At 34.9% G+C, this 10,808-nt stretch overlaps 1 protein-coding gene across 1 annotated transcript; it reads right to left on the reverse strand.

The window, feature by feature from the left end:
• Positions 1-2,958: 2,958 nt before the first annotated feature.
• On the reverse strand, positions 2,959-8,970 carry LOC130944198 (transcription factor LHW-like). Its single transcript, XM_057872393.1, has 10 exons — positions 8,214-8,970; positions 7,186-7,380; positions 6,998-7,079; positions 6,734-6,775; positions 6,591-6,650; positions 4,472-6,238; positions 4,235-4,336; positions 3,923-4,063; positions 3,717-3,842; positions 2,959-3,635 (listed from the first exon to the last, which is right to left on the reverse strand). Exons 1-10 carry the CDS (start codon positions 8,306-8,308, stop codon positions 3,459-3,461), a joined length of 2,787 nt encoding a protein of 928 aa, XP_057728376.1. The 5' UTR covers positions 8,309-8,970; the 3' UTR covers positions 2,959-3,458.
• Between the last annotated feature and the right edge of the window lie 1,838 nt (positions 8,971-10,808).

Raw genomic sequence — 10,808 nt, forward strand, 5'->3', positions numbered from 1 at the left:
TAAAAAAAAAGTGTTTAGTATATAAATATGAAAAAGTCTAGGACAACACTTTTATTGAAATCTTACCAACATTTAACCATAAAAAAAAATGAATAATTCTACACTATTAGATGTCATCTCACACTATAAAAGTATGAAGAGCCAATGAAATATTTATACAATGTGTACAATGGAGGTTTATGGAGTATTAGAGATATAATTATTAGTGTTACATTTTCCTATCAGCGAAAGCTTTTGGGATAAGTGGTATCATGACATGGTATTAAAACGCTAAATCCAAAAGGTCAAGAGTTCAATTTTTGGTGAACCCAAAAATTAAATTAATTTTTCGAGAAGATGTTTATTATCCCTTGTACTCTGATGGTTATTCTAAATAGTATAGGGGATGTTCATTTCATAACTCAATAGCCATTGTACATAACTCAATAGCCATTGTACATATTGTACAAATAGTCCATTGTCTCCCTAGCGGAATCCTAAAAATATTGATGATGACTAATTGATGGCTATACATCACAAATTCTGCTGCCCCTAACACTCCTCTATAAAAATTACATTGAAATAAATGTGAGGGATTTACTTGTTTTGTTTAAATGATATTATGTATGATTTACAAGTATTGCTATATTATGTTTTTTTTGTTTGTTTTCTCCTTTTGTTTGTTTGTTGAAGATTGTAGAAGGGTTAGAGAAGGGGATTGAATTTATAACCTTTTTTATTTTAATGAAATAATTCTTTAATTTCAAACTTTCAATCTGAATCTGTTTGAACTCAGCAGCGAAAAATTTATGAGACAATTTGGTTTTGTCTCATAACTTTTAGAAAACAGAACAGAGAAGGAAAGAGAGCAGCTGACACCATCATGTATCCTGGTTCAGTTGCTTTGTGCAATGTAACCTACATCCAGTCTTCACTACAATAGTGGTGGAATTTTCACTATAGTTAAAGTATTACATACACTAATTTCAAAGGATTGACACAATCTTTTCTCTCTCAAGTTCTATCCCAACTTGACTTGGTTATGCTAATACCTAACTTTTCACTCTTAGTACTAATCCAACTGAAAAAGGGGTACTTCACAGGTATAGGATACAAGACAATATAAACAACCTAAAGAAATCTAAAATCACGCTAGATTTTTTTTCTCAAGTATATCACTCAGCATTTTGTCACTCTTTAGCTTTTTTTTCCCTTAAGTTCTCTCTTTCAGCCTTTTACCACTCAAGAAATTACAAAAAGATATACATTGAAAATGAAATACAAACTGTAAAACATGAAGGAGATTAATGCTTCAACAGCCTCTGTTGCTATAAGTTGAACCGGATTGTGCTAACACTGATTGAGTTCTTCATATTGGTGGAATGTTTCTTTCTCTAGAAAACATTGTCCAACAAAATTGGTCAATGGTAAATCCAGATCTGAACCCTTAAGCTTCAGCTTCGTCTCCAAGAAACAATTTTGGCCATTAATTTACAACAGTAATGATCAGAAATTACTTTCTCCATTTATCCCAAATTGGAGTAGCAGAGAGTTAGAAAAGGAGTGAGAAAAGTAAATTACATGGAAATGAAAATAAATCACCTTTAACTTCTGACTTAGGTTGAAATTGTTTGATTTAGGTGATTAGATCTTTACCTTTTGGATTAAGCTTTCTCTTTTTTTTCTTCTCTGATGAAATGAGCAAGGAACGAAGCTTTTTCTCTTTTGTCTGAATCTGACCGAAAGAAAAAGTGGACGTTGGCTTTGGAGGGTACCACCATGGAGGGATCAGCTTGGGTGAGCAATTTGGGTTTGTGTTTGCTTCGTTTTATTCAGCCCAATTGTTTTCTTTGCATTATTTTCTATGGACTTCGCACTAGCAATTATTTTGATTTCTTGCATTTGGGCTGCTGTTTGTTTTAATTTTGGCCTGCATCACCTTATCAAACATAATTAAAAACTAATTGAATGATTAACCTAATAAAATAATATTTATCATCATCAATTATAATTAATTAATTTCTTAATTCAACATTTTTCTTCTTAATATTTTCAAAACAAAAATCTAAAATAAGTAGATTTGTAAAATTAGAAAGTAAAAAAATTAATCTATATAAATTTTGTAATTTCAATTACATGTAAGATTTATTATTTTGATTTTACCTTGAGTAGTGTTTTATTTTATTTTATTATTAACTTTTTTAATTTTAAAAGCAAGCAAAATTTTATTAAATAATTTATTATGTATAAAAATTAATTAATAACAGACAAAAACCAAATCCTTCTCCACTCCCACACTAAGGGACCTATTATCATTGAGGTCAAGGTGAGTGAGGTTTGGTAGGGAAGCAAAATCCAAGCCATGAAGGGTGCCACTGAGACTGAAACCGGAAAGGTATATCCGTGAGACAGTTGTGTTTATTGTTTTGTCACAAGCAATGGCATCCCAACTGCTACAAAGGTTGTGAATGTTGGAGGGGGACCATGAATTGAGTAAAGGAGTGTATAGTAGGCTGTTTTTCCATTTCACAAGGACTTCAGCTTCTGTTGTTGGAGACGCTGCGACTTTGAGTGAAAGAAAGAATGTGGATACTATTATTATATGAAAGAGAACATGATTGAGAACACAATGATCTCTTTCGAAAGTTGCCATGTATGTCTCTCCGAAGCACTTGTAATGTTAGTACGTTAGCTTTGCTCCCTATCTTTTATGGAGACACGACAGTTACACTTTCTTAGCTTCCAGGTTGCAGCACATTTATATGCATTACTTGGTCCCTTATTCTTCTAGAGTCAAGTATAACACATTTAACACACCCAAGGTTGACGGGTATTTCATATTTGTAGAACTCAAATTTTTCTTCCATTTGGTCTAGAGAAATCAGCAAGTGGTTAAAAAATTGAAAATTCAATACTCATTATAATTGAGAGGCTAATGCAGATGCAGATATCTATGCAAGTCACAAAACATTGTAGCAATAATTTACAAACCACACATAAAGCTTTTATGTATTTAGATATAACACTTCCAATTTAGGGCCCTAATTAGAAAAATCAAGAGTATAAAGTACACATTAACCCCCTTCCTTACACATCCTACAATATCTATACATCAAATCTTGAATCTATCACCAAACTGCTACCAAATACTCACTACCAGAACCACCCTCCACACTAAAAAATAAAGGATACAACACAAGTCACCTAAGAGTTCACTAATAGCATCACATGTTGGAGGGAACATGTGGAAACAGTTACAATATGGGAGAGTACGTATTTATTAATTTTGAGGTGCTCTTCACTAACTTAGCATTATCAGATATGAGATACGGGAGAGTTAGAAGTTAACACCACCAGAAAACTTTGGATCGGATTGGAATGGATTGGATTTGATGTTAGTCATTGCAAGCCTAGCGCATATCATACTTGCTCTCAACACATCCATGCCAAGAAACCATACGTAGCTCCCGGTTGGTGGTTCATTGCAAACTACTAGGCCTACCAGTTGCCGGAATCTGGGTAGCTTGCGGAAAAGATTGATATGCCATCATGTTCTTGTCACCTGCATTTGATGAAGACACATTTCCCTTCACCGTTTGGTCCAAAAGCCGAACCAGCGACATAAATATTTCCATCCTTGTTATGTCCCTATTCGCCTGCAAAACTTGACAAGTTAACTAACTAACTAGCACCATATATGAGCATTGAAAAGCATGCACACACTCTTAAAACATTACCTCAACGGCGAAACGAGCCCAGATTTTGTCATTTCTTGCTTCCATTACCCCCTTTAGTATAGTTAAGCCTAATCCTCTGATTAAATCAGCTATTTCCAGAAAGAAACCTCGTTCCTCGCAAAGCATCTATTGGAATAACCAAGAAAAGTGATGAGAGAGGTGATAAAGGAATATGCAAAAGAACTTGGTAAAGCATTGCAAAATACCTCCACTAGCATCTGACGAGGATGGTTCAGATCCTCAACTATAATAGGGCAAACCATTGATTGTGAGCCAACCTCGTATGCCCATGTAGCCCCTCCCTCAAAGTTGTCTTTCAAAAGCAGTCCACCTTCCTTGCTGATAATCTGCACATTCAAGAAAGAAAGAACATGGGTTGTTTCCCCTTATTCTTCAAATGAAAAAGCTATCATCTACATATTCTTTTGATAGTCCTTTATAGCATAAATGATGCAAAACCAAAAAATTCTATTTGAATAAAAGGTTTGATTGGTACAATAGTAAACATTGTCCCTTACCTTTGAATCCCCAGTTTGTTTCAGCTTGTCAGCATGCTTTGTCACACTCTGCAAAAAAAGCATATGCTTGATGGTACGTTCCAGAAGTGCATCTATGCTACACTGTTAAATCATCACAAGAGACCAAGGAGAAAAATATTCAGTGTTGTTACATACAAAATCATTCATGAACCAAAATATTAGAGTTATAAAAGAGATATGCTGGAATCAAGTATATGAGCAAAAAGAAGTCAATACCTTTGCTCCATTTGGCACAATTTCCCGTAACTCTTTTACACGATCTTGAATCATTTGGCGATCCTTAGGTCGAGGCCTAGGATTCTCTCCCGGTTTAAGCCTTTTGCGATTCGATTTGCAAACTTCATCAGGTCGCTTGGAGTATCCAGTCGAAACACTATTTTCAAGCTTAAGCTTGCTACTATTTTCAACCCATGAACTAAGTTGGGACCCAAACATAGAAGAAGTTTGGGAACACTTTCCACCGTCGTCCTTAATACATCCAGACCTCATGGAATTTTCAACAGCACCTGTTTTACCCTCACTCTTAGGAATACCAAACATCCCACCCTGGATATGATCAGGCATAGCCGGCTTGTAGGCACGAGAGGGAACTGAACAGGTACTACTTGTCAAAGTTGTCCTGCAAGACATGTCATCAGAATTCTGTTTCATGACAGATTTGGTCTTTGAAACCACAGCATCCAAGAGGTGGTCTGTGCCTGTCCCAGAAAAAATGTCACTCTCTGATATTGCTTCACTTGCAGAGTAATAATCAGAGTTCATACCCTGCATATTCATACATGTTGGCTTTTTATCCATATTTTCTGTATTAGATTCAGATCCAACAGCAAACAACTTATCCCAGTTTCCACTCAGAAGTTGGTTTTTGAAATCTGCTCCTAGAATATCAAACAGATCATCACCTGATGACGGTTGAGCACAAACTTGTTCTTGTTTAACATTCTTCACCATAGATCGACCAGTAACATGTTTATTAACACAATCTTGGACAAAATCAGGGCTTTGACCTCCGGTAGTCACAGGCTTTGAAGGTAAAGCGTCATGAACATCCTTCACATCTACAGAGAGAAGCTTCTGATCAGAACCTTCCGTAGGCACAGTAAAGGAACCTGAATGACTGAAAAAATTAGCCAGAGAACAACCACCTGCTTCACTTGAACCATCACTTTTAACTCCAACCCCACCGCCTTGTGCTCCGGATAAATCACCAACGGACACATCTGGAGTTCTTAAACCAGAATCAGTAACAAGACTTGTCCTCAAAAGACTACTCACCCCACCATGTATTGGTATTCCAGCAAGTAATGAAGCACTGCTAGAACTTTGATTGTGATCAAGTATATGGCCTCCATCTGTCTTTAGTAGAGACATGTTTAATGTACTTGATGCATTTATACTAGGATTACTGTGACCTTGATTCCCAAGGACTGACATCATTTGTTGCTCCATATATTTTAGATTGCAATCGCTTGGAACTGATTGACCGAAACTGGATAAGCCATTGAATGCAGATCTTGCATTATATGAAACAGAAGGCTGCTGTAGGCATGAACCTCTGCTTGAGGGTATCACTTCAGCCTCCACAACCCTATTCTCACTTTGGCCAGCAAAGTTTGTTTTAATCAATGTAGTAGCATTTGGTTGGCAATAACCATTTGATATCTGGCTCAGGTTATTAGTTTTGGGAGTCAATACTGAACCTTGGAAGTTATTCATTTCTCCCCTTATAGGACAGTGTGTTTGAACAGTTGGCCTTGAAACATGAGATGGGTTACTTTGCTCATTTGAACCATTAGATACTGATGGAATGCAATGTGAGGGAATTGCAGGTGGTTTGACAGAGACAGGCAAGCCACCAGTAGCAAGTGCTCTTCCAATGGAAGGACTTCCTGAATAATCTTCCGATAGAAGGGCACCGGGAATGCATCCAAGTTGCAAGATCAAGCTCTTTACATCATTTACAAACCCAATATTCTCCATTATCTGTAGCAGTAGATATTGCTGAATTAATTGCAGAAGAACGTCGAAAGAGAATGTAAAGCATCAAAAACAATTACAATGGCGCATTCACACTAGATAAGAGGGCATTGCTAGCTTATTCAACTCATAACATGCAGCTTTCAAGAATGGCTATCCAAGATTTATGCAATCCATCATATTCATGTAATCCTGTGCTGAGTATGTGACATATACACATGTAAGCTAACAGAGGCTACTCACTCTTGATCAAAATATTATATTACAATGTGAGATACTCTGACCTAGCATGATAATTTTGGGGATATTGTATCACATTATATCTCTTCAGAACTACAAACATAAGAAAAGGACTTACTGGCAAGAAAGATCCAAGTTGAACAACCCCATGGGGAAGCACAGGAATCACTGCAACAGTCTGCATAGACAAGAAAACAAGGTATCATAATATAGCAACATGAACTCTACAAAAAAATGTGGAGCATAAAGAAGATCACAAACCTGCATTCCAGCTGAAAGTTGGTGATGCATCTCAGCATATACCTAAGAAGAGGAAACCAAAATAAGAAATCAAAACGAAACTCATGAATTACAGCCCTATATAATGCATATTACACAATTTCCAGAAACTAAATTAAATTGAGAGAGCATAAACAGGAGTGCAAGCTTAAAAAATATTGTTCACAAAACTTCAACTGAACCACAACATCTGCAATATACAGCAAAAACTAGTCAAGCATTCTTAGCAAGAGAAGATCAAATTACCTCAGGTGGATATGCATCTCTACTGAAATTGTTGAAAAGAATCCACTGATGGTTGCCAGTAAATGCAGCGCGTCCAATTATTCTGAGTTCACAACAAAATGAAGCACATGAGTCACTACAAATTTTCTCCTAGGATCCTGAATCCCCAATAAATATTCAAAAAATAGAGAGAACAGGAAAGCACCTACCCTTCACCTGCGATATTGACTGAATTATTCACTGTCATTTTGTTAATCAAAGAACAAACTCTGTCCTCCTCTTGGATCCCCATCTGAGACGAGTGAGACTCAGAAGAAAACCAGCTTCCTTCTCCATTCCCAAAATTTGGTTGTGGGAAAGAACATGGCAATGGTTCATAATAACATTCTTCCCAGATCAATAGTCTGCCATATGAAACTACAATCAGTTAACTCAAATAAAGTAACTAAAATACTTTCATATGTTCAGTTATATGTATAAGGTTAAAAGCAATGATGCATCATAAGTTGCAAGGATGACAAAGATAGATCATATTTTGGCTCATTACCAAAGCAAGCTATTTTGCAGATTCCCTCTCAGAATCACAAACAGATCAAATACAGTAGGTAGTGCGCCTCTGGCAAAATCTAGGGCAAATAAACTTCAATTTTCTTTTCTCTTTAACTAAGATTCTCAAGGACAAATCAGAAACAATCAAAGCACTAAGCTCCAAAATAGTAAGAATGAGTATAAAAGTGAACAGAATAAGAATAGAATCAAATACAAAGAAGCAGTAAATGTAATGAGTAATGACCAACAAAATGAGAGCCTAACATCTCAATAATATCTAGGAATCAAGGCAACCCCTAAAATGGAATATATTATCATAATTTCTTATGAGATCCACCCATATGATTAGGGAATATTGAACGAAAGAATTTTCAATGAATCAGCTAAATAATTTACTCTTAGGTTGCATTATCCAGGTTTTAGAAAGAAAACAAAAATCTCAAATTTATCATTAAAAGAAATAAAGGGCACACGCACAAATCAGCAGCATAAACTCGAAAGTAAAAGTAAGGGTGTAAAACACTATTAGCTTTTCTTAAAATTACTCATAAACCGAAGTAGCAGCCAAAAAATCATGCTTTGATGGATTTAGAAACCACAAAAAACAAACAAACAAAATAAAGCAAGATGATTTCACTTTTTTTTTTTGTTCTTTTCATTTCTCTGCAAAAATCAACCAGGCACTTACTTTGAATTGTTGCATCCGATCTTCCAGAACACAGCATAAGACCACTGATTCCGACCGCACAGAGTCTTTAAAGCTTCTTTCAGCAAAAACCCCATCTTTCTTCCAACGGGGTATTCTCAAAACCACACAAAAAAAGTCTTTTTTTTTTCCTTCCTCTGACCTTAAAGGAAGAACAACAACAACAACAGCATGCACCAACAGAAGATAAGAACAGAAAAGAGTAGAAACCTTCAAATCCGATGAGCATGCATTTTCCGGTGAGTGTTGCAAAAAAGTCCTAACTACCACGGCATGATCCTCTTCCCGCCTGTTTAGTCCTCAATCCACCACTTCTCTTTCGCTGCGGATCCAGGTTCCCGGCGATGAGTTTCCGGCAGGCCATCCTCCGGAAGAGGAAGACGTACGAGAGAGAGAGAGAGAGAGAGAGAGAGAGAGAGAGAGAGAGAGAGAGAGAGAGAGCGCAAAGCAAAGGAGTTAGCTTTTGAAGTTGGGTTCACACTATGCCACGAGCTTCAAGGTTGTAGAGAGCAACGATCTTGTCCATTATTGAGGGAATGGGAAACGATGAAGATAGAAAAAGAAGAGAACTTTGAAGTGGGGAAGTGATGGCGTTGGGGTTTGTGAGGTCTTAGCTTGTTGAAGAGAGAGAGAGAGAGAGAGGAAAAGGGTTCAGGTTCTGAGGGCTGCGCTCTGTGGTTGTGGTGTGTGGGTGACAGTGGAAACTGTGAAATATTATTCCCACTTGTTCTGGCTTTCCATTTGTGAGAAAATAAATGGAAGTGTTTTAAAGTGGAAGGGGTTTCACAAAGAGGAACGCTTTTGACGAGAATTACATGCAGAGCCACCAGAGAGAGAGAGAGACAGAGCTTGCTTTTGTCGGGTTCTGAAACAGTGTCGGGAGTAGTCAGAGAGAGGGAAAATGTTTGGTTTTGTTTGTTTTGTTTTGTTTGGGTTCGGTGAGTGAGTATTGTCTGAGAGAGAGAGAAGAAGAGGAAGAAGATAGGAGAGAGAAATGAGTGTGTGAGTGTAAAGCTTGGGACTTGGGAGAGAGAGAGAGTGCGGATTACTATCATGCTCACGTCACCTTAAGTTTTTGTGAACTAACATGAAATGCAATGTTTTCCTTACTCTTACAAAAATTTTGTCAAATAAAATTGAATTAAGTGTCAATAATTTTATCAACTATTTTAACAATTAGATATGCTTTCTATTTGTTTCATAATTTCTTTTATTATCAAGTAAGTTTATCATTTAATCTAAGAATAAAAAAATAGAACACAAAATAAATAATAGAGTAAAGTATCGTTTTTGTCCCTAACGTTTTGTGTTCTTAACGTTTAAATCGTCCTATTTGTATTCCTAACGTTTATAAAAAGTGATTCAATGTTATCCTACTATCAATTATACTAACAAATCAGATTATATTTTTCAATTATTCTCACTTGAATGTATTCATTCTCAATTAGGTCTCACTTGGATGTGTTCGATTTTAATATTATACCCACTATTTGTATTTAGATTCAATTATAGCCCTAGAAAAGTGAATTATGTAAATGTTGTAGGAATTAGTTTCAACTTTTGATGAGCTATTTTTTGGAGTGGATCATCGATTCTATCCTAGACATTTGTATTCTAACTTCAAGAAGAGATTTTTAAAACTCAAACTAAAGCGTTATTGACGTGTAATTGACGGTATGATAACATTGAATTACTTTTACAAACGTTAGGGATACAAATAGGACGATTTAAACATTAGGGACACAAATAGAATTTATCCCAAACGTTGGGGACAAAAACGATACTTTACTCTAAATAATAAAAGAAAAAGAGAAAACATAAAAAATAACTTTTAAGTTACTTAACATTAACTATTTTTTAAATATAAATTTTTATTTTTTAGATTCTAAAATCAAATATAAATCTAAAAATTTTTTTACAATTAGAACAAAATAAACATAACATGAAATAAAATGAGAGATGTAGGACATTGAGATCAAAATTAATAAGATAATTATACATAATTTTTATGTATTATTTAGGATATTTTTAAATTTTGATGGAGATATTTGTCACAACACTATCTTAATAAATATGTTTCTATTTAAAATTTTAGATAAATAAAATAATTTAAAAAATTTGATTAATATTGATTATAAAATTAGCTTTTTTATCATTATTCAAAATATGATATTGTTAATTTTCTTTTTCAGAATTTAGTCTCTACTCATCCACTGTTTTATTAGCTAATTGTAGATTAAAAAAATAATTTCTTAACAAAAATAATATAAAAAATTGTTTGCCACAAAAGTTAGAGTGGTTAACTTTGTAGATAAATTTTAAAAAATAAAAAAATAAATAAGCACATATGAATTGGATTTTTTTTCAAATAAAATTAAAAAATAAATATTTTTTCAAATTCAAAATTCGAATTTTATTTTTCAGGATACAATTTTTTTTTTTTGGTAATTAGGGAGAGTTCGCCGCACCCCCGGCAAATTATATGTTGGGTTTCGATGATAAAAGCATGGCTATTGGAGTGCAAAGCAAAACATTGGTTTTTTATTTTGAAGGTTGACATTTTCGCTACGATGTCAA

Source organism: Arachis stenosperma, chromosome 8 (genome assembly GCF_014773155.1).
Source record: "Arachis stenosperma cultivar V10309 chromosome 8, arast.V10309.gnm1.PFL2, whole genome shotgun sequence".
In the NCBI taxonomy this organism is placed as follows: domain Eukaryota; kingdom Viridiplantae; phylum Streptophyta; class Magnoliopsida; order Fabales; family Fabaceae; genus Arachis; species Arachis stenosperma.